The sequence below is a fragment of the Colossoma macropomum genome, unplaced genomic scaffold (assembly GCF_904425465.1).
Source record: "Colossoma macropomum unplaced genomic scaffold, Colossoma_macropomum, whole genome shotgun sequence".
NCBI classification, from domain to species: Eukaryota; Metazoa; Chordata; class Actinopteri; order Characiformes; family Serrasalmidae; genus Colossoma; species Colossoma macropomum.
The window spans coordinates 9,967,983-9,993,378 of record NW_023494799.1 but is presented as its reverse complement, the minus strand read 5'-3'; the positions used below and the strand labels follow the sequence as shown (position 1 = coordinate 9,993,378).

At 37.3% G+C, this 25,396-nt stretch overlaps 1 protein-coding gene across 1 annotated transcript in view; it reads right to left on the bottom strand.

Moving 5' to 3' along the window:
• The window catches only part of LOC118819284 (transmembrane protease serine 3-like), a 28,881-nt gene extending 5,959 nt beyond the window's left edge, over positions 1–22,922 (bottom strand). Inside the window, exons 1-7 of the mRNA XM_036587003.1 lie at positions 22,820–22,922; positions 22,482–22,632; positions 19,534–19,663; positions 19,168–19,419; positions 18,890–19,038; positions 14,328–14,524; positions 12,463–12,613 (exon numbers count right to left, since the gene is read on the bottom strand). Of these exons, the coding sequence (XP_036442896.1) occupies positions 12,463–12,613; positions 14,328–14,524; positions 18,890–19,038; positions 19,168–19,419; positions 19,534–19,663; positions 22,482–22,632; positions 22,820–22,877 (1,088 nt within the window). The 5' untranslated portion in view covers positions 22,878–22,922. The remainder of the gene's footprint in view (positions 1–12,462; positions 12,614–14,327; positions 14,525–18,889; positions 19,039–19,167; positions 19,420–19,533; positions 19,664–22,481; positions 22,633–22,819) is intronic.
• Between the last annotated feature and the right edge of the window lie 2,474 nt (positions 22,923–25,396).

The following is a 25,396-nucleotide window of genomic DNA, read 5'->3' as shown; positions in this document are numbered from 1 at the left end:
AAATCAAAATGTGATTGGTTGATTCCACTGTCACTTCATAATTATGCTGGCAGTTACACTAATGTGTTAGGCCTTCAGCTCTTGAAGTCCTAGCCAATAAGAGAGCTCCTTTAGCAGAAGAAATCACAACTCTGCATCTGTTCTAAAGGACTAAAATGTCTTCATTGTATTTTAAACCCTTAGACTTCAAGAAATATTAGTCATTTTTCTATACTGTTTAAATGCAATTATACAATTGCATTTACATTCGATTTACATTTGTATCAACAAGTTTGAATTTGTACTTCTGACATTTTGCAGTTTCAAACCTGTCGATACAGAATGTAATTTCAAATCTGTCGATACATAATGTAAACTGAATATTTTGAATTTGCTCTTCTTACATTTTGCAGTTTCAATTTCCATAAATGACAAAAAGTACTGAATTGTTTTTCTTACTGGAACAAAGTAAACTCTTGTATACACAACAAGAACTTTTATATTATATTTCTCTTCTACTTATAAACACAAGCATGGAATCAATTGGAAGTGCAGAATATGTACAACCCCATTTCCAAAAAAGTTGGGACGCTGTGCAAAATGTAAATAAAAACAAAATGCAAAACAAAATGCAATAATGTGCAAATCAATTAAACCCTATATTTAATTGAAAATAGTACAAAGACAACATATCAAATGTTGAAACTGAGAAATTTTATTGTTTTTTGAAAAATATATGCCCATTTTGAATTTGATGCCAACAACATGTTCCAAAACAGTTGGGACGGGGCATGTTTACCACTGTGTTTCATCACCTCTTCTTTTAACAGCACTCTGTAAGCGTTTAGGAACTGAGGAGACACTGCTGCATTTTTGAAAGTGAAATGTTTTTCCGTTCTTGTTTGATACGGGATTTCAGCAGTTCGGGGTCTCCATTGTCGTATTTTTCATTTCATAATGCGCCAAATGTTTTCAGTGGTGACAGGTCTGGACTGCAGGCAGGCCAGTTTAGCACCCAGACCTTTTTAATATGGAGCCATGCTGTTGTAATACATGCAGAATGTGGTTTGGCACTGTCTTGCTGAAATAAGCAAGGCCTTCCCTGAAAAAAATGTTGTCTGGATGGCAGGTTATGTTGCCAAAACATGTATATATTGTTGAGCATTAATGGTGCCTTCACAGAGGTCCATGTCACCCATGCCATGTGCACTAATGCCCTCCTATACCATCACGAATACTGGCTTTTGAACTGTGCACTGATGACAAGCTGAGTGGTCTTTAGCTGGGAGGATACAGTGTCCATGATTTTTTCAAACTGGACATTTTTATAACCAGTATGCTGCTGTGTCACTCTGGATTAGGCTTCTAAATCCAGACATCCACCTATTAGTCAAAGGTTGTTTAGGGAACCACTTGGTGGGGCTTGTTTGAATGGCCTGCTTCATTTTAGCACTTCAATGAGGTTGAAAACAGGACTCTGACTTGGCAATTACAGATTATGCAATTACTTGGTTCTGAACACAGAGACTAACCATTCTAATGGCAAAGTGTTCTCTTACAAACTGTGTCCAGCATGGTTTTCTCACAGTTGCGTTCAGTGCTGCAAAATGGTTTGGGGGGCTGCCATTACGCTGTCGAATTTCCCAATACAGCTTGTAATTCACAATTCAATGACTGTGCTGTTCCTGATGCAGTAAAGCAACCTCATGCTGCTATAGTCCCTCCACCATGCTTCACAGTTTGGAGGAGGCTTTGGTGCTGCTTCAGAGGGCTTTGTGTTCTCTCCAACAACTCACTCATTCAACAGATTTGAGATGAAATGGAATGCAGGCCTCATCACCCAGCATCTGTACCAGACTTCACTAATGTTCTTGTGGCTGATGGAACTATGGAACTGGATCCCTACAGCAGTGTTCCATAATCTAGTGTGAACCTTGACACGACAGTAAAGGCTGTTACTGCATCTCTTAAGGTGTATCAGAATCAGGCTTTACCAAATTTTTGTAGAATTTGTGTAGCAAACGTGGAATTCAAGCCAGCTCGGTTGGCGTTAAAGCAAAAGGGGAAATTCTAAAATTCATGTTCAAATCTGGTAAGACTCTAATTTTTAGTAAAATTCCCAGACTTGTCCATCGGATTGCCAGACGGAGAAGCGTGATTCGTCACTCCAGAGAACACGTCTCCACTGCTCCAGAAACCAGTGGCGGCGCTTTACACCACTGCATTTGACGCTTTGCATTGCGCTTGGTGATGTAAAGCTTAGATGCAGCTGCTCGGCCATGAAAATCCATTCCATGAAGCTCTCTACGCTGTTCTTGGGCTAATCTGAAGGCCACATGAAGTTTGGAGGTCTGTAGCGATTGACTCTGCAGAAAGTTGGCGACCTCTGCGCACTATGCGCCTCAGCATCCGCTGACCCCGCTCTGCTTTTACGTGGCCGACCACTTTGTGGCTGAGTTGCTGTCGTTGCCAAACACTTCCACTTTGTTATAATACCACTGACAGTTGACTGTGGAATATTTAGTAGCGAGGAAAATATATATATATATATATATATATACATACACACACACACACACACACACACACACATATATATATATATATATATATATATATATATATATATATATACATATATATATATATATATATATATATATATATATATATATATATATATATATGCATATGCACACAACAGGGGATGCTGGAGCCTATCCCAGCGTTCCTTTGGCAGAAGGCTGGAAGTTCCCTGGACAGTTTTTATTATACTTAAGTATGTTTATGTCTAATTTAAGTATGTCTAATGTCCTTTCCTCTACAAAAGCAGAGCTAAATGCACAGTGTAGATCAGAAATGGGAATTGCTCTGCGTCTGTAGGACGCCGCTGCAACTTGCAAAGCTCTCCTGTGTTATCAGTGGTATCAGTGCATGCAGCAAACATGTTACAGTCATCACGTATGACAAACTGCAGTAATGATTTCCACCCCAAGTATCACACAAACCAAGACAGAACTTGCAAGAAACATGTTCAAAATTCCCCAAAAAAACATTACAACAGTCAAAGGCTGATTAACTGAACATCTCGCTAGTTTCAGGTTAATAATGTTACAGTGGGAGCTGAGTTTCATTTCCGCTCCATCACATCTGCTGAATCTGTTCAGGCATAAACAGTTGGCTCGGTCACTAAAGTACATTTACTATAGGTACTGCAGGCAAAGTGGTGGGGAAGGGGCGGGGCTTGAAAACAGGAAGCAAGCATGCTTTTATAAGGTGCATATTTATCAATATTCATTAATCATTATATGCTTAACAAGTGTAGCGGTTTAGTGATGCTTCCATGTCATTTTATTAGTGTGTTAAACATAACAATAACACAAACATATTCAATGATCAGCATAGATTTTTTTTCATACATATATAGATATGTGTGTGTGTATGTATGTATCTGGCTCCACCTAGTGCTCCTAATGTCATTTGCAAGAATTCAGCGTGCCCAAAACCAACCAGTCAGAGCCAGGAAGAGTGTCTGGCTGAGTGTCAGTCACTGCTCATACAAACGCTGCCAGTAGCCCCCCTCCACCATGCCTGTGCATGCTCTCACTCTGTTAAGCTCAATGTCTTCATTGACCAGCTTCAGAAAAAGCAAATGCAATGGTGGATAAACAACCATCAGCAAGTAGTTATTTGATCTACACTACCTAGACAAAAGTATTGGGACAGCAACACATCAAAAATAATAAGCAGAGCTCAGGTCTTGTTTAAACTGAGGTAAAATAGTAAGTTAGCCTGGTAAGCTACTCTACTAAAACTGGAGATTAAGGGCTGAGTGATGGCCTGTTGATACTTATTAGAATTGGGCTTGTTTCCAGCTTACAGAGATAAACTTGATTTCCTGTGCTTGTCTGGAAAGCTTCCTAAATAAAATGCAAGTCAGCCTCAAACCAAAAGACAGTTTGTGGCTAGCACTAGTCTGGCACTAGTCTAGCGCTAGTCTAGCACTAGTCTAGCACTTTGCCCATCTATGACTCATCTGTGCACATCATGCACACAGATGCATGGTCCTCCCTATAAGTTGGTCTAATAGTATGGAAAATTGGCATTTTGTTATTTGTTTTTGGTACATAGAACCACAAAACACTATTAAAGTGCACCTCAGGGAAAGGAATAAAATATACAAATAAAGTAGGATATGGGGTCTTGTATAATATCCTTTTTCAGCCATTGTAATGGAAGTAAGTTGTGAATGGTTGTGAGGTGTCACTGTGTCACTGTTTTTTGTTTGTTTTTAAATTTAATGTACAATATATGGACACCCCTCCTAATTATTGAGTTGTACAGGTATATAAAAAATTTCTACAATATTAGATCTGCCACGGTCAACTATAAGTGCTATTACTGTAAGATGGAAGCGTCTGGGACCATGCAAACTCAGAATACTGAAGCAGTAAGTACTAAAATTGCCTATCCTTTATTGTATCACTTACTACAGAGTTCCTGACTGCTTCAGAAAGCATCATTAGCAAAAGAACTGTGTTGGGAACTTATTCAAATATTGTTTCCGTGGTCAGGCAACTGCACACAAGCTTAATATCACTATGCAGAAGGATGCTTTTTGGCCACATAGTGTATGTACTGAGTTGCCAGCTTAGATACCACGTATCAATCGACCATTCCTCTTTGGGAAATGACCACTGTAGGACCACTGCTGACCTGTTGTTATTTGGGTGGTGGACCATTCTCAGCACAGTGACACTGACATGTTAGTGGTATGGTAGTGTATGTCGTACTGAGGCATCAGACACTGTGGTGATGCTGGGATCTTCAACTCAGATAACAAATTCTGATGAAGTATTTTGTGATGCAAGTGAAGTACTGACCTCAAACAAGATGTTGATGTTGATATTGATTTCACCCATATATACTAAAACTCTTGTGAAAGTGGCTTTACACATCACTGTAAACCTGAGAGAAAGATGCTCTTTCAGCAGATTTCCCCAGCAAGACCAACAATGCAGATATAAATCCAGATAAGGGAACTGCAGGCTCATCACACTCCACTCAGTAGAGCACTGCACAGCAAAAAAGCATATAACAATTCAATAAAGGTAGAAATGCATACGAAATCACCAAAGGAGAAATACTCATATACGTGACCAGTAAAAACAAACAGGTTATTTTTTAACTATTGCTTGATAACAGCTTACACCAGGAGTAGGCAAATATTAAAATTTGCACTGGCCACATGGGCCACCACGCCAATTAATCTTAAGGCCAGAATTCAAGCTGGCAATAAACCAAATGAAACTGAATTACTGTTGAACAGACTGTTTTACATGCACTTAAAAAGAAACCACTAGAAGCTTGCTCCGTGCACTGGACCAATCAAACTCAAACCACTACATCATCCAGCCAAAAAGATGTTGTTTTGCTTTGAAAGTTTTCTGCTGGCTTAAGAGTCTGTGGCCAGAATTATATAAGCATGTTTATCATATAGAAATTGTATTTACAATTAACAACCAAGCTTCAGTACAAAGAGGAGGTGTTTAAAAAGCTTTACATTTAAAAAAACATAATGTAGGTGTAGTGTCAATAGGTGTTTACACAACAAAACACAGACACTTTTTAAATAACTTTTATTTAATAGATGAAAAGTACATTGACTTATTCTCCAGAAATAAAACATTTAGTTATAATAATTACAAACAGCTCATTTGTGCACAATCTGGTTTCTGTGCCAGCGCTTATGGCTTCTGCCATTTTTCATCCTAACCGCAACAGCGCTGACAGGACTGTGGGAAGTGTAAGGCAGTGAATCATACACTACACTGCCTTCAAAATACATTCAAATGGAGGAACCTCTGCATTTAGCAGTGTTAATAGTTTATTTAAGGTGGAAAAAAGGCAGGACGATGGTCTATACTCCTTTATTTTTTGTTGTGTAATACTGTGTGTGCCTGGATGTTTAACACTGATCATGTTCATCATGGTCCTCAAATAATCAACATCTGGATTATTTCATTGCCCTGGCTGACAGCAAAAGAAAGCAAAAGAAAGGAAAATGTAGCTATTGGTGGATCGTTCCACTGACCGCTGCGGTGCGTTGCACTTGCTGCCAGGGGTGGCAGAATTTTTGATCGCTACTTCACTGAAAACACTGGAACTTATTTAAACTCAGCTGAAACAGTTGCAAGCACCTCAACTTTGTGAAACAAGTTTCATGAAACAGTTAATCAAAGCGGCAGTAGGCCTTGATGTGATCACATCGAACAACATAATTTCAAACAGTTGATGTCATCAGATCAATGGCTTTGGCTAAAACACAATACCAGGAAAATGTGAAGCAAAACTGTAGCTTCTATCAGGAGCAACGTCCAGATTTATTTTATGAGAATTCCTGATCAAATAATTCAGTATGTTACAAATCAGTTTTCAGTCTTTGAGCATATATAGTTCAATTGGAAACAACTTGGTTTCCTTCATTGTTTGTCTTTCACAAAGATTCAAAATGATCATATTTCTGTGAAATTTCTTACGTGACTTGTGTGTCATGATGCCTGTGTAGGCACCACCAGCATCCTAACACACCTCCAAAGAAGATAACAGTAAACACGTCATTAATTGGTTTAATCTGGCATCAGACCAAGGGACATGTGGTCGTTACTGTTCAGATTGAAACCTCTGCAGTGATGAGCTGCACAGATAGAGTTCTAGCAGTTTGCATTCTCAGTGATTCATTGTACGTTAATTCACATGAAATAGACCAAGTACCATGTTTACTTGCAACTAGCTCAAAATAGAAACTGAGAAGAGGATTAGTATGTTTAATATGTTAAGTCCATTAAAACATGTATTTGATGTACACACACAATTTACTTTTTATAGGCTTTGGTAAAACATTTTATCAAAAGCATCTTTATGCTTTTTTGTGAATTATACAAATAATTGCATTCAGTTTATCTACAGCCTCTAGTGAAATGGGTCTGTGCTGTTTTTGCTCAAAGCCAAACGTATTGACATTCTTTGCTTAGAGACGTCAGTTTTGAAACTTACTGGTGCATTACCACTATAAGCTTTTGGCCCTGATACTGAACAGTGTACATTTGTTGCCTAATTAGAGAACGGGCACAATAACACACCCAAGTAAACAAGGTTTCTTTAAATAAACAAAAAGTTAAAAATGTTTCACCAGCTGTTCATATACAGTGTACCTGTTATATCTAACAGACTAACACACTGTCCTGATATCTGGACCACTCTACGTAAATAGTTCAAATTGCAGAAAAAAAGAATATTTGAAAAACAAATGTTCAGACCTTAGATAGTTACAAGGATTATGTTCTGATTGAGATAGTAATGAGCTAAATATATACAAAATCATCACTTATAGGGTGCTTTCTATTGGGAGGTGTATGTCACAAACCCAGAGTTTCAGCTTATGAAAGTAAAACTTGATTTTTTTTGCATTTTTTTCAATGTTGTTTTAGAAAAGATATTTTTGATTATTTTAAAGTGAAGTTTAAAGATTTAAATTTACGATGAACTGAATTTTCAAACATCTACACATAATCTAAACATAACTTCTGCGTCTATAGGTGGAGCCTTATTTTAGCCACACCCCTGCATTTTAGAGCAGGAAGTGAGACTGCATCCCTGTCCCTCATGGCCACATGGTGAGCAGTTAGATCCCATTGTTTTGAAGTGAATGTGTCAGTGTGTAAGTGTAACATTAAGAATTGTCACTACTGAAACACATACTTTCTGCTTACTTTTTTCTGTTTTTTTGAAAAACATGATGAATTTATGTGTGTACAGCTGTTCAAAGCTGTGTTTGCTAGTCATGTACTGGCTAGCGTTTTTGAGTTCTGCTCAAAATGAGCTCAAATTGTCAGTACCGAAACAGTCACTACTGATACATTTGGTTTTTGTAGTGCTGTGATTGTTTCAGTAGTAACAAAATGGAATATTCATTTATTCATTTTAATAAAATAAACAGAATTAAAGCATGAGGTCATTCAAAGCAAAAGACTTTTAGTCTAAAGTCCGAGTCGGTTACAAGTCTAAAATGAATTTTGAACTCTGACCTTGAACCTTTGATAACAACAAAATAGTGAAGCTTAATATTACTAGGATCTTTTTTCCCCAATCTGAAAATTACAAAATGGCAATGTAATTTGCTTGTTTACTTGCTTTTGTTGTTTGTAACAAGTTGAAGTTCTCATGGCATGACACTCCACCCACAAACGTCATTAACCAAAATATTCACGTTATGTATTTAGAATGCAATAAATATTTAGCATATTTAGCTGGCTGATGTGTCACTGGCCAGATAAGAAGGTTACGTACATTTCTGAGAACATTTGCTTTTGCAAAACTATGCAAAAGTTTTAGGCACCAGAAAATTAGATTTTAAAAATATTTATCTGGTCAATAAGCATTTATTTGCTCATAGGAAACAGTAATGTACAAGAAATACAAAGATTATTAATATAATAAGTAGTGGGTGTGTCTCAAAGAGCTCCCTAGGTCAGTAGTTGTGGTACTGTCCAGGGAGTCAGCCATTTTCTAGAGTCTCTCATTGTTAAGATAATTCCCGTGCACTGAAACTTTCATTCCCTGAAAGTTCCCAAAATGCAGCATAAAAACCAGTGAGCATCGACTGTTCACTCCCTGTTCAGCTCAATTTTCTTAAAGTTTCGAAAATTAGACGAACACTGTATGTTACCTGACTTGCAAAAACAAATATGGCAGCTGGTGAGACAGACACTCACCACCTCCAAGACCAAATGAAATGCTGTTTCTGAATGATCCTGTATTCATGTCAGAAATGTTTTTTGTACATGTATCATTCTAGAAGGTCCCTCTTGTAAAATGTAGTAAAGAAAATAGTACATATTTATTAGTATATACACAAAATTAATTGCATTGCATTGATTGTGAAGGATTTGAAAATGGCTATCATGGATGAGATGCATTGTGAATAAGAGCGTAATAATAAGACATCAGGGCTGTCTGTGCAGCGATGGTGGGAGCTAACTGGTGAAATAAGTTGTAAAGAAATTGTGAGACATTTGTGTCAGTATCTATATGAAGGAATTAATGAAGATTTTTTATGCAAATCAAGTGCCTTATTTTTAATAAAAGAACAAATTTCTGGTAATGTACTAATTATATTAAAACACAAGATGTAACAGGGGTAGGTGTGGTAGGTGGTGGGTGATGCTGTGTTACTTATATCAGTGAAGATCAGGAGTTTTCTTTCCATACTTGGTTAATTTTCAAACTTTTATTGTCTTATCGTTTCACATGTGTAACAAGACAGGATTTACTCTCAAGAAAGTAACACAATAAACTAACATAAAATCTGTATAGCCAGTCAGAAGCTTCTTTACAGTGGAATTTGTTATGAATCATGAACCGCAATTTTATGGTCAAGTCAGCGCAGATGAACCCCTCACGATACTGATTATTTCATTTTACCCATTATATCTTTGATCCAGGGCAGGAATCCAGAAATCTTGGTGTAGCCATATGGTTTTAGGGGAGTTACACAGTCCTTGACATAGAAGGACATGATTCCGACTGCAGTATTTTTACACACCAATGGACCTCCAGAGTCTCCCTGCAACAAACAGGTACAATCTTAGCACACTGCTGACCTGACCTTTATAAAGCTACTGCTAAAAACTACAAACACTAAATGTAAAACACTGAATGTAAAAGTGCATTTGACAGATTTCACAAGCTTAATCTTCTTTGCCTGATTTATCAAAAAACAGGTTAAGAATCTTAAGAAAAACTTTACCATGCAAAATCCCCCATGACGAGTGTCTGTACACAGTGTATTGGGGTATTTCAACAAAGCTTTGCATTTCTTGCTGCTTAACATCGTGACTTTTGCCTCCAATAGAACATCACTTGCATTTCCACTGTTTTTTGTGCGTCCCCAACCAGCTACACTGCAAGTGGTGTCTTGCTCAATGTCTTGGTCTTTTTCTGGGATGGGGATCCAGGAAGGATTTACAACTGGCGTGGCTAGCTGCAACAAAATCATCAATATTATTAGCAAATGCAGTAAACAGAACTGAATATGATCAAAAACAGAAGTGAATATGATCAAAAACAGAACTGAATATGATCAATAACAGAACTGAATTTGTTTTGATTAAGTCGTTACACTGCAGAGCTTTTTTCAAAATCGTCCCAGAATCACTCTGAAAATATTGCCAGCCAGACCAAAGTAAAACTTAACCGTCCAAAAATATTAAATGGTTTTTGTTTACAATACAGTTCTTTCTGGAATTATCATATTACTATTATATTATGGACTCCAAAAAAAGACAAATGTCAGATGGCAATGAACAAAATAAAAGCTTTAAGCAGTTGTTTTGGGATTTCACCCCCCAGATTTTTTTATTAACTTGTAAAATGTTCAGTTGCTACCTTTTTTATTTAATATAAGGATTCACACGTCAATGAAATATGCAGCGATTCAGCAGTGGTTATTGGGGCTTATACATGTATTTTTTAAAAAGAAAGAAAAGAAACCACTGGGGCAAAAAGTGAAAAACAATGCCCAAAACGGAAAATGGAGAGCTTCTTCAATAATGCCGTTTTAAACTTTCCTCTCTCTCAACATCAGTCTCTTCTACATATTTACTTTCTAATGCCCTGCTAATACAGAAACCTTTTACTAAGTTTATTATTATTAAGTGCATGTAAAATCCTAAATTTAAAACATGACTGTGAGTGTAACACAATCAGTCAGAGACTGTAAAAATTGGTCAAAATAAGAAACTGTAACCTAGGTGTGTGTTACAAGCTTTAATTGATCATGTTTAAGGTAGATAAAGCTAAAAAAGGGGCTAAAAAATGTGGACGCAATGTATTGATGCTTGGTTGTTTGATTCCTGTTGCATAGGAATTCCTACAGTTTCTGTATTAAACATTTTTGGTGTGCATGGACATGTGGGACCAACTGGCACAATCGTGATTTTATAACTGTTTTACCGACATTATGTTTTAAGTTTATGCAAGTTCATTGTCCCTGAAGCATCCTAAAACAGTTTAAACATCGTCCCATGCACTATTTTTATCTTCCCTGAGAAGAGATTCAAAATACTATGTGTCTACAGATCACTAATGGCCTGTGTCCCAGACATGGATTAAGTCTAGTCTTGGGCTAAATTACAGTGTCAATGGTGATTCACCAGTGAAAATTCTTTCTAGTCTTGGATTAAGCTTAATCTGGGTCTGGGAAACGGACCTTAAATGGACTAGGGTCTATTTACATTGCTGACAAGCTGGAAAAATACAGCCCTAATTTAAGTGCCTGTCTTAAAACACCTAATCCAACTTATGAAAGGTTTATATTTAGCTTTTGAGTTGGATCACGTGTGTTGAGGTGGGGTTAGGGGGTCCACAGAGCTGCAGTTGGACCCACTGTCTATAATGGAGTGAACAGGGCCGCTGTGTCAACGAAGCCAAAAAGTAGTGACGACTTTTTGCTCAGTGGTTGCATTTTTTAAACATTCATAAAAATGCCTCACATTGCTATATGGTTTAGAGAGGGGACTGCTGGGATATGTAGTTTTTGGGACCTTTAGTGAGACATACTCACGAATGAAATGCTTTAAACTTTTGTTGCCATTTTCAATAGAAGGTTTCTGAGGGTTAAAGTGGAAGGTTGAGGTTCTGCTTTAGGCCATTTAAATAACACAGCAAAAGCTTTGTTTGAGTAATTACTGCATTTACCTTAAACATTTCACCATGTTTTACCAGTTTTGCCTTGCACAGATTAATAAACTCAAACAGAAAAATTTTGGAGTGATTGTTTACCTTCAGCAGCATGATGTCATTTGCTGGGTTTTTTGGGTCATTGGTAAAGTGTGGGTGGCTGTATTTCTCCGTCACATGTATGCGCTGAAACTTGTCAGTCTTCAGATTATGAGCTCCGATCACTGCTGTCACATCTGTCCATTTTTTTACTCTGTTTTCTACCCTGTTTAGAGGAACCAACAGGTAGCACCTTATTGTTGGACATTAAATGTGCTTATTATCTTTTAAAATAATTACATTTAAATAAAAATATTTTATTAATAAAAATGTATGACACCTTGTTATTTTTTAAAAATCACATGATAAGCCTGTCTGTACAGATTTAAAAGATTGTTCTTGAGAATTTTTTCTATTTATTGTCCCCCAACAGTGAAATAAAATGTGCTCCTCCACCATTAATAGTTTTACAAATACGTAAATTTTAGCTCTTCTCAAATTTTAGCTCTTCTTCAAACAGCTTTTCTCAAAACTATTGTAAAACAGGCTTCAGGCAAAATATTTTTGTGACAGTAACACAGTGAATTACTCACTAATCAAAGACAAATCATTTCTCATTTCAGAATGTTTGGTGAAGCCATTCACAATGCAACAAAGAACCAACTAAAGACGGCAGCAAGATAAAGAAAAAATTGAAAAGCTTACTGATTTTGGCAGTGCGCAGCCGTCATGACGAATTGTTCACTCACAAGGAAGCCACCACAGAAGTGCTGAGTCCCTACTTGGAGAGACACCATGTAGGGTCTGGAGTGAGGTTTAGCCTCTGTGCCATTCACTATACCAACATTCACGCTGGCTGGGAACAAGAAAGTAAATCCAAGCTGATTATACTTAGTTATGCAAACATTGTTATAGACTAACTTTGCTGCTATATTTTTCATAAATGGGTAAATATTGATCTTTGGGCATTTTTGAATCTTAAAGGGAAAAACTCTCAAATCACACATTTCAAAGTCTCAACTGTTTAACTATATTGACTACTAACAAGACTTTAATGTGAACATGCTTGCATTACTTTTTGTGATATATTGTGCATTTTTTTTACATCTAAAACGAATAATTAAGTTACTGTAACAACAATAATTTGGTCCCGACATCTGAAAATGTTTAAATATACATCATGAGCTGGAAATAGCAAAATAATAACAAAACAATTATAAAACAGTAACTCATACAGTCGTACGTAAAAGTTTGAACACTCCTGGAAACAAACTTAAAAATGGCACTTCAGTACACAGTTTCTAGAAAAAATAGAACGTAAACCCAATAAACCCCGATATTTTTTAATGAGCAAATAAACAGTAATTGTGCATTAAAATGTACTTCCTCTGCATCTTAGAATAAAAGATTGAGTATGTTGTTAGATATTTGTATTTTAGTTGAAGCCAGATTAAAACTTGTTTTAAAATAAAGCCTAAAAGATGTTTGTCAGCATCACCATCATTCATTCTGTGGTGGAAATGACATATTAACAGTTCTTGGTTAAAAAAAAAAAGGTCAAAATCTCATCATTCTACGGCTAATCATCCGTGTGTCCTAAAAGCACACATTGATACTTCTTTTTACATTTTTGACATAATTTGACATAATTTTAGTTGTAAAAAAGAAGTGATGAAGACATTTTTAAAAGTATCCAGTACTGTCTTAATGTGACACATATGGAAGAGAAATATTTGTCTATATTTGATCAGATTAAATATGTATGTGCAACGTAATTGATATTTTGAAAATATACACCGATCAGCCATAGCATTAAAACCACCTCCATGCTTAAGCATTCATTGTCTGTTTTATCAGCTCCACTTACCATATAGGTTCACTTCATAGTGCTACATTTACAGAATGTAGTCCATCTGTTTCTCTGCATACTTTGTTAGTCCCCTTTTACCCTGTTCTTCAATGATCAGGACCCCCACAGGACCACCACAGAGCAGGTATTATTTGAGAGGTGGATCATTCTCAGTGCTGCAGTGACACTGATGTGCAGTCCATTCCTTAAGACACACCTACCCTGTCCACCATATAAATGTAAAGATACGGACTGTAGCTCATCTGTTGCTGTTGAAGAACAGGTGAAAGTGGGCTAACACAGTATGCAGAGAAACAGATGGACTACAGTCTGTAATTGTAGCACTATGAAGTGAAACTATATGGTAAGTGGAGCTACAACTACAACTACAATTACAGACTGCAGTATTGTTAAGTGGAGCAAATGAAAGGACAAAGAGTGTAGAAACAAGGAGGTGTACTCAATGAAGTGTTCGATGTACATGTGCAATATGATGGATATTTTAAATATATGCCAATATATGCAAATATATGTATATATTAAAATATATACTGTTTTAATGTGACCCATATGGTGTTCAACACATCTGGGTCAAAACTCTGATGTCCCTGAAGGCCTTCATTGACCATGTTAGATTTAGATTTAGATTAAACAGAACGTCAGAGCCAGGGTTGTGCTCACCTGCTATGATAGACAGAAGTTATGTGTAGGTGACACTTACCAGAGTGGCCCAGCTGTGGCAGCAGAGCAGCCAGAAGGAGCAGAGAGATGAGAGCCATGGTGCTGTAGGGAGAATGAAGGTTCACCTCAGTGAGGGAGAAGATTATATGTAGCATGGTGGGTGAGGTAAGTTCACCACAAGCGGACCCTGTTCTCACATCAAGTAGCAAGTGCTCCTCCTCAAAAACCCTGCTTTTCCTGTTTATCATATAGTGGTTTATTTTCACAGAGATAATATCCGTAACAGACGGCATGTCTGATGTCAGCAAGCTGATGGGTCTGACCCCTGGCCTGTGTTAGGCTCTATGAAATGCTTGTTTTTTTTTTTTAATTCTAGAGAGTGCATTGTTCCAACCTCAAGAAAAGCTAGTCAGAAATAACAGAATAGATAACTCATTTCATTTGTGAATTAATGATTAATGATTAATGAATTAAGTTATTTGTAGGGTTAATGACAACTTACAATTCCTAATTCACAGTCTAATCAAAATACTGAAATTCTAACATCTTACTCATAACTGAAAACTCTGTCACTACATATTATGTTTTACTTCAGTTTGAAATAGTTTTATCATCCAGACCACCAGACAATCATTCCACCAGCTGTGGTTGTCTTATATCTATGTAACATGCAAAAAAGCACTTCTAGTTGTCTATAATGTGCCATTTTGTTCTGTTCTCACATGATATTAGTCATTTTAAAGGTCCTTCTGTGCTCCAAAGCTGTCATGTCTCAAGGTTTATCCATAAGACTCACATGTTTTTGCCTTGTAAAGCTCATGAGTTTTCACATTCTCAAAAGAAATTTAGCTTCACAAAATTTTGGTGTGCTTCACAGTGTCATTGCAGTAACAGCCCAATAAACACAGAATGAACTGCTCAGTATCTCTAGTGACGGAAGCAATACTTCACAAGGAGCCTGACTAAAGCCTGAGCTAATGCACTAACTACAGCTAGCCATATGACAAACAAGGCAGGTGAATCAGATCAGTATTCAGGCGAGGATGAACGACAATTGGCTGTGGATGGTGGTGTGACAGTCATGTGATCTCCCAGGGATTTTGGGAAGTGGAGTTCGCCAAAGAGTCAGGTCTGGAGGAATGCGTGACATTAAACATATGGCAAGTTTCATTTTTGGTGTTTGAGAGATGACCTGACTTGTGTCCAAAGTATTCTGTGCAGTTATTTGGTGCATAAATAAATAAAAAAGTTGCCCAGAGTCAACAGTTAAGGTGCACCAAACCATACTTGCTCTTGGCAAACAGTAGAATCTTTGAGAACCTGTTCTTGGGTAACACTTATAACATAATTAATTGTGATGACACTTGTTTGATTCTGAAAGTTACAAATGGTTTTGAGCCGTCACAGATTTCTGTGTTGTTTTATATGCAAAATGTTGCTTGTGTTAGTTATTTTCTTACCTTTCTGATTCTGGTTTACTATTTACTGCATTTTGGCGTATTCACATACATTGACCAGCCTGGGAAAAAAGCAAACTTTGTGGTGGGGTGAGTGTAGGGGGTGGGGGAGGGGGGGGTTGAAGTGTAAGATCTTCAGAACAGATAGCAATGTGTAAATAAAGAACTTGCTGAAATATTTCAACATTAAGCTGATACTCACAAACCCATGAGATTATGCCTGATATTAGCAAATACAAGCATTTTTAAGTATTTTTTTTAGCAGTTACTGACAGAAAACTGTTTGAATGAGAAAAGCATACAGGATAAGCTACTTGGCTGTGGCAGATTATTTTTCAAATGGAATCTCACCTCAAGTGCATATATATATATATATATATATATATATATATATATATATATATATATATATATGCGTTGTTTTTCTCTGAAATATGATGTTCATGTTCAAGGTTCAAGGTTCAGGGTCATCACTGTTGACCCCAAAGAGCTTTACTTTGACAGATTTTGACCACCCTCTGTGGTTCATAAGAACATTCTAGCTAGTTAGGCTAAAATGTCGGACTGGGAGCTCCTGAGTTGTGTAACCATTGAAGAGCTGGCCTTATGGCCTTATTTACCTGGCTCTCTCTTGGTGGGTTGGATGGCCCTCTCTCTCCCTCATCACTCAGCGCAGCTGCAAGTTAATATAACATAAGTGACAGTTAGTGTTCTTTCCAGCTGTCCAATAATGTTGCATTAGCAGCAGTTACAAAAATGTGCTTCGTGTGTCTTGGAGGAAGCGTTCACTAACCTTCACCCTCCAAGCTTGGTGGCATCATGTGAGACCTAACTAGTGGGTGGAAATTGGCTATGACTAAAATTAGAGGGAAATTGAATAAAAATAACTTGTTGAACTGAATCATAGAAAGAATTTTTAATGAATTGAATTTTTATCAGGTCATGTTGTCTGTCCTGATGTTTTGCACCAAAGGTTCTCAATCTCTAAGAGGCCTTGATGAGCAGATATGGAACCCCTATGGTAATAAAAAGATCACATTGTCTTTACAAAGAATTTGTGATGCGAATACTTAATTCACATGTTAAACATATACGGCTTATATTCACCACAGAAATATAACAAAAGCAGTGCGCTTTGTGGCTTCCATCTTAATGGTTCTGTGTGCTGGTGAACATTCGAAAGGAGACCTGGCGGTGGGCAGGGTGGTAGGGAGGGGGCATGTTCCTCCTATTTGGTGAAATCACGCATGGTCATTTTGAGGTTAAAGTAACATTTGCCTAAAAATACCCTGACCCGTGATATCATATTGTCATTTCACGCTAAAATATGGTCACTGTTGGAGTCAAGACGTGCTTCAAATTCAGCTAGCAGGTTTTCGCTGAAAAGTCTTTGGTAGTGTCCTTGAGTGCCTTGCAAAGCAGCTAGCATAACAAGAGCAAACTTTAGTAGCAGTAGAGTGGGATGCTCTGGAGCGGCTGCACATGAGCCCAGTGCCACATGCCCAGAGTCAATTGTCGGCTATGGGGTATAGAGTCCCTCAGCATTGGGCTGTGGAGCAGTAGACTGCGTTCTCTGGAGCGATGGAGCTCCATCCATTATTCTCCACTGAAACCAAAATGTAGTCCAGGACAAGACTTAATCTCTGTCTGGGAAACTGACCCCCTGGGTTTTCAGTGGGGTCTAGGTAACAGGACAGGGAAAGGGGACTGCAAAAACGTGATTCTGTAATCAGTGAAATGTTTTGTTTTTTTAATATCCCTTTGTTCATCGGTCTGCTGAAAGATACTTTGCATTTGTTAGAGATGACATGTATCCTAACAAGTTTTCCAGACATCTGGAAATGGAATATTCTCTCAACATCATGGATACTTCACCATAGAGATCATTGGCTTCTTTACATCAAACCTCTGGCATTGGTTGCTGTAAAGCCCAATTTTTTGTGCCTCACTGGGCCGTAGAACACAATTTTGTTCCATATTTTAGTAACCAAATTACATGCATATTTACTCAACTGTAAGCACTTACATTTGTAATTTCTGAATATTTTGCTATTATAGAGATCTAATTGCAGTTTTGTTGTATTAGATTCTTTAAGATGCAGTTGTTGTGCAATTTTCTAAATGTAACCCATGGACAAAGTGTTCCCTCTCAAACCATTTTTTGGGAAAATTCCACTTCATGGTCAAAGCTGCATGTGACACATGAAAAAGTTGCTGGTGAAATGATGTCTTGTTCTAAGTCAAAATAAGTTCACATACACTACAGAGAACAAACTCAAATATGGCGTTTTTCTGCAAATTTTAATGCACAATTTCTATTTATTCACTTATTTTAATAAAACATAAAGCAATAAATGTGCCATAACTTTTAGGCCACAGTTTATGCTTAATTGTTCATCCAATATGATCAGTTCAGCAAATAAACAGTAACTGTGCATTAAACTGTGCAGAAGTGTGTTCTCTGTGGAGTATGTTAAATTATTTTCACTTAGAAAATCAACAAAACATGTTATTTGGCCTGATGTGGCCAAACCTTTACATACAACAGTATATATGCATGTGATATGTTGGGTCTGAGAGAGGCCTGATAGTTTCAAGTGACTAATTCGATATAAATCAAGTGTAAAGGTAATAAATTACTGTGTGAACTAAGAATTCATTAATGAAAGTCTCTGAAGGTAACTGGATCCTTGTTTTCCAGGGCAGAAGTTCAGTGTAATTAAAGGAAGAAAAATGCATGTTAAAATAGACTAAATAAAGAAATGAATGAATGAATGAATGAATGAATCAATGAATCAATCAATCAATCAATAAATCAATCAATCAATCAATCTTCCTCAATGTGCAGAGCATGCAACCAGTCAAACCCACCACACTCAGTTCCATGAATATATATATTCAAGATGTTATGGTGGAACTCTGACCTAACTGACTGAGGGCAGTGGTAACTGTCAGGAAGGACAGCTGTATTCCAAAAATTCAGTCAACTGCAATGACTCAAGGACAATTTAATTGTGATTTGCAAATTATTATTTTTTTATTTTTTATAATGACATGATAAAGCACAGCTCAAATAAAGCAAAAAAAAAAATCATTAATGCATGCAAAAGGAAAAGATTTTGTTTATTGATTGTTTCATTGTAAGTCATTGATAATTTCTTTGATCCAGGGAAGAAACTGAGATATCTTCGTGTAGACGTTTGGCACTGTCGGTTTGTCACAGTTCCCACTTTCAAAGAAAGACACGACTCCGACTGCGATATTATTACACACCAAAGGACCTCCAGAATCTCCCTGCAAAAACACTTACGTTAGTACATTGATTAACTGACCCCTCTTTAAGCTGCTGTAAAGCGTATTGGGTAGCTTTTATAGCTACAGCAAGACAGAGAGAGAGAGAGAGAGAGAGATTTGGCACTTTACCTGACAAAATCCACGGCCGGAACCTGCGCACAGCATATTTGATTCTGAGAAATATTGTCCCCAGTCACTTTTGCATTTTTTTGTTTCTATGACGCTGACGTCTGCCTCCAGAAGACGGGAACTTAAAGGGCCTTCAGATGAAATTTTTCCCCAACCAGCGACGCTGCAAATGGTATTGGCCTCGACATCCTTATTTGTTTTGGGGATGGAGATCCACTCAACAGTTTTGCTCCTTTGGGCTGGTTTTTCAAGCTGAAACAAGATCACAATTATTAAATAATGAAGTGAATAGATGCTACACTTCTCACAGAATGACAGACCCAAGTAAAAACATGAATGAGGGGGACTGATCGTCAGTCTGTTTACCTGCAGGAGCATGATGTCATTGTAAAGACGCCTGTAACCAGGATAGATGTGGTAGAACTTCACTGGTATGCGGTAATAGTTATAGTTGTCCAGATCATGAGCACCAATCACCACTGTCAGATTCGCCCCACTGTTAAGAGGAATCAAATGATAGCACCTTGATGACTTTTGTTCTGTAATGAAGTGTTCAAGTTCTTAAATATGCTGTTTTGAAACATTTTCTCCTGCTGATTTATATGTAACAACCGAAATGTTAGTTCTTAATATGTTCTCGTCATGCACCCAAAATACTATTAGCATTAAAGCTACGAAGCAGAAGTTAGTTTCTTATTCTCCAGTTTTATTTTTTTCCATTCCGCCTTAAATGGCGTCAGAATGTAACTGCTGCACCATTTAAGGTGGAACAGGAAAATTCAAAGAAGAAGCTGGTGAATGTCCTTATCAGACAATTTTATCAAAGGTAAGCCTTAATAGTAAACTGAGTCTTATTGAACTAACATTATTAACTCCAAAAAATGTTTAAAACACTGAGTTACTAAGCTGTAGGATTGATATAGGATAAATTGTTAGTATACAGGTTACGGCAGTTGGATCACTTTGTGGTTTGCCTGCCTTCTCTGAGCATGACCAGAAGAGTATTAAAAGAGGTGAAAACCACTTTCAATCTGGTCATGTTGAGCAGTGTAGCCTGAGTGTAGCCTGAGACATCAGTTTTCAAAATTGACAAGCTTACCAGCTCTGTGTCAGATATTTCTCAGTGGATGTCACAATTTTAATTAGAAATAAAAAAAACCTAAAGAGAAAATACTAAAATACTGATTTATTATTACAATAAATAATAACAAGAAGCTGTTTTGTGTCACATACCAAACCTGAAATTGAAACTCTGTTTTATTCCGTAAACACAATCACTAAATTTGAGAAATATTGATAACATTCAGCCTTTTCTACCTCAGAGCGATGCAGAGAAACCTGTTCATGCATTTGTCACAATCTGATTACTGTAAAGCTCTTTTTACTGGGCTTCCTTACAAAACAACACATCCTGTATAACTACCAAGCACAGCTACCTAACTACCTAACAAAAACAAAAAAGAGCTTATATTACACTCATTTAGAAACAACTGCACTGGCTGCTTTTAAAGGTCTTTTACTAGTTTTTAAAGCTCTAAATGGCCTTAAAGCACCTGCGTACCTCACAGAACGTCTGTTCATGTTCCAGCATGTAATCTTAGATCTGCAAAATCTGGCCTTCTGCAAATACCTTCCATGGAATATAGACAACGTGGCGAGACTTTTTCTGTTACTGGGCTTCTAATGTGTGGAATTCCATCTTTTATTAGGCAGTGATGCTCAGTAAACTTTGAAGAAACATTTGAAAATGTATCTCTAATTTAGCTTTTAATTAAAATTTATACTCTTAACTTTCATTTATTTATTTATTTTTCCCAAAATTGCCATTGTAGAACATCATCTATAATAGAAGAAAATCAAACTCAACTTTAATATCTTCTATTACTCTTAAAGTTTAACTCCTGTCTGTAAAGCACTTTGAGCTGCCACCAGTATCCGGTATGAAAAGCGCTCTATAAACAAAGTTGTTGTCGTTGTTGTTATTATTATTATTATTATTAGTAGTAGTAGTAGTAGTAAGTTCATGTTTCATGTTGTGTGTTGAATTTTATTTTCAATTTTATTTTATTATCAGGCACTGAGTTCAGCATGAAATATTCAGTGACACTGGATGATTTTGTCAATTTTCGTATTTGTGTAAAAGTATGTCATCAAGTAAGCAAAAGCTTGTGTTACGCCATCATGTTACAGCTTTTGCTGGTGAGACTTTATTTTGAATGGTCTTTTTTAGATGAAACAAACACTCAGCAGACTCTCAATAACATCAACAACATATCAGTGATGTAGCAGCAGTGAATACATTCAGACTTTCAAGATTTTAATGAACTGCATGAATAAAATTTGCTCATTATCTGCTGAATTCAGTTGTTTTTCACTTTGTTTGGAGAGTCCAAATTAATGTCTGTAGATGTTTAACCTGAGAGGTCACTGAACATGTACAGATCATCTCAACATCCTCAACAAGCTGTTATAGACATGCTGCTGACACCATTCTGTAACTGGATCTTAACTAGATTAGGATTTGGTTATGGTTAGGGTTAGGATTGGGGCCATGATTAGGGCTGAAAAAGGAAAAGGTTAGCTTTAGCTTGATAGAAGGAACATATTACATCTACTTCTTGTACCATATCAACAATACGTCTTCTTAACGCTAAGTAATCTATCAACAATATTACTTCAAGATTTTTAACTCTGTGAATTCAGATGCTGCCCAACTGCTATTTCACTGATATGTTGATGAGTTACTGATACTCTGTTAAGAGTTTATTAATCATCTACAAAGGACCACCCAAAATAAAGTGCTACCCTGTTGCACAGTGACTTTTTTCATGGTTTTCATTTTTCATGGCCATGGCAGTAACACAGATGTATTTCCTGTCTTTGTAGCCCTCTTTCCAGCTGTTTGATGTTTATCTGGTCAGTCCAATGGTGATCCCTTTCCTATTGATGGATGTAGTAGATTGACTAATAAATAGTCCATCAACATATGAGCTAGTCATTGTAAACCTACAAAGAGCATCTATATGGTAGATGTTTCTGATAAAATGGCCAGCAAGTGTACTAAACAGGTGTACCTAATAAACCTCAGTATATAAGCCGAGGCTATTTCTGCTCACACCTGTCTCTGTTTGAGATGTTTGAGAAATATGATTTCATTGTTCTGTGATCACTGAAGAATCATTGTGTAGGTGTAGCGTACTTTTCTTCAGTGTTACAGATCACATGATCACAAGGATAAAGATCATTCTTAGAGCTAAAACACAGTGAGAAAACATTGGGTTGAAGAAAAGAGAGAGAAAAAAAAAACAGCTTACTTGTTCCAGCAGTGCGCAGCCGACATGACAAAGGATTCAGACACAAGAAAGCCACCACAGTGGTGTTTCCCGTTTTCCTGAAGAGAAACCATGTAGGGTCTGGAGTGAGGTTCAGCCTCTGTGCCATTCACTATGCCAACATTAACGCTGGCTGAGAAAGAAAGAGTGAAGCCAACCTGGTTAGAATTACACTGAAATGAATGTAACTGCCTTGTTTCTGCACTAGACATCTCAAAATTAATTGACATACCCAATTTCATATCTGAAAATGGATACTTGACACAAATGAAAGATCAAAAGATAGAGGAGGAGGAGGCCTGGAGTTAGAGGATACATACCAGAATGGCTCAGGCATGGCAGCAGAGCAGCGAACAGAAGCAGGCAGGTGAACACCATGGTGCAGAGCAGAGCGAGTGAGTTCTGCTCAGAGAGAAAGAGGAGTTTAAGTAGTACAGTGCATCAGTCTCGATCACTCTGCATTTCCTTTTACAAAAGTGCACTTTACTGCACACTGTACTGTGCAAAAGTCACAGACCACATCACTGTTTAATTTCCTCTCATGCTATTCATTTTTAAACATCAAGACAAGGATATATTTGTACACATATATTTAACAGAAAATTACACAGTTACACAAGTTTCATGTCCATGCTTTGTCTTCACTACAGCTTCTATTTTTTTTCAAGAGAACTGCTTTTAATTTTTTCAAAGAAAACTGGAGAGATATTTTTCCACACCTCAAAATATTCAGTCTCAGAAGTTGGTTGCATTTTCTGCTACTCACAATTCAAGTAATGCCAAACATATCTAGTGATGTTGAGGTCTGGACTCTGGGGCGGTCAGTCTATTGTTCAGAGAACACCAGTAGCCTCTTTATTTTTTATATTTTGCAATTTCTTTCTTTTTTATTTCAGACTGTTAGTGCTGAGTTGTCTTCTCACAGTGTAAGGATGGACAGAAATACGTGTGGATTTTTTCAGATCTGAAGCAAGAATGGAGCTTGATTTTCTCCTCTTTCTCAGTTTATCTGATGGTGACTGTTGTGGTGGTCTACCACCAAACAGTTTTTAGGAGTCCCCTTTTCTCCGTATCTATGAATAGTAACTCCAGGTTTTTCACTATATTTTTGCTTAAGGAGTCCAAGGTTGAATTTCTTAAAATGGATCACTGTGTTGCCAGTATATTAGGTACGCATACCTTGTCCCTACATTCATTGGCCATTTTATCAGAAATACAACTGCAGGTGCATTTTCTAGATTTACAGTTACTGACTGTAGCCCATCAGTTGCCACACAATCTTTTGTTGTATTTTTCTTTTCATAATGCATGAAATGTTTTCAGTGGGTTACAGGTCTGGACTGCAGGCAGGTCAGTTTAGCACCCAGACTCATTTACTACGAAGCCATGCTGTTGTATATGAGCAGAATGTGGTTTGACATTGTCTTGCTGAAATAAGCAAGGCCTTACCTGAAAAAGATGTTGTCTGGGTGGCAGCATATGTTGCCAAAACATGTATATCGCTCAGCATTGATGGTGCTTTCACAGATGTGCATGTCACCCATGCCATGTGCACTAATGCACCCCTATACCATCATGAATACTGGCTTTTGAACTGGGCACTGATAACAAGCTGAGTGGTCTTTATCCCGGAGGACGCAGTGTCCATGATTTCCAAAAAGAATTTCAAATGTTGGTACGTCGGACCACAGGACAATTTTCCACTTCCTCTCCGTCCATTTTAAATGAGCTCGGGCCCAGAGAAAGTGGCAGTGTTTCTGGATCCTGTTTATATGTGGTTTCTTCTTTGTGTTCTAGAGTTTTAGCTTGCATTTGTAGATGCAGTGATGAACTGTTTTAACAGACAGTGGTTTTCAGAAGTGTACTTGAGCCCATGCAGTGATTTCCTTGCGCCTTTCACAGATTGGTGAACCCCTCTACATCTTCTCAGCCTCTCTGGGATGCTTTTTTAATACCCAATCACGTTACTGACCTGTTGCCACCAGGTGTTTTTTAGCATTACACAACTTTACCAGCCTGTTGTTGCCCCTGTCCCAACTTTTTTGGAATGTGTTGTTGGCATCAAAATTCAAAATGGGCATATATTTTTCAAAAACAATAAAATTTCTCAATTTCAATATGTGATATGTTGTCTTTATACTATTTTCAATTAAATATAGGGTTTAAATGTTTTGCACATCATTGCATTTTGTTTTTATTTACATTTTGCACAGCGTCCCAACTTTTTTGGAAATGGGGTTGTATTTAGGACAATCAGAAGTCCTGGTGTAACTTTTTCCTCTGCCTATTGGAAATCAGAACCTGATTGGTTGATTCCATTGTCACTTTGTAATTATGCTGGCAGTTACACTAATGTGTTAGGCCTTCAGCTCTTAAAGTCCTGACAAAGAAGTGAGCTCATTTATCTACACCTAGATGCCACAGAAAAAAAAAACAATTCCTGATTGGCTAATTATTCCCTCAGCTTTTGAAGGTTTTAACCTTCCAGAACCTAACAATAAAAGTAGTACTACTTGCAGAGTTTAAATGTAAGTGTTATTCTACCTAATAAAAATGAATAAAAAATTACAGACATGTATTTTTCAGTTTCCAGAAACCATTAGGTCTTCTCTGAAGGTCTTGAAGTGCCATGAGGGTTCCCCACTGTTGATTTGTGGCTCTCCTGTTGATTCATTCCAGAAAGTGTGGCTCCTTTGGACAGATCTACCATACATTTCTCTCCTTGCATCTTCTTAGTTGGCCTCGTATTTCCTTTAGTCCTGGTGTCAGGCCTGTCTTAAGGACCATGGTGTACATTTGAGGTTACATTTACATTGCTTGTAGCTTGGGGATCAAAATTCAAAAAAAGTTGCGATGGGGGCGACAAAAGGCTGGTAAAGTTGTGTAAAGCTTAAAAA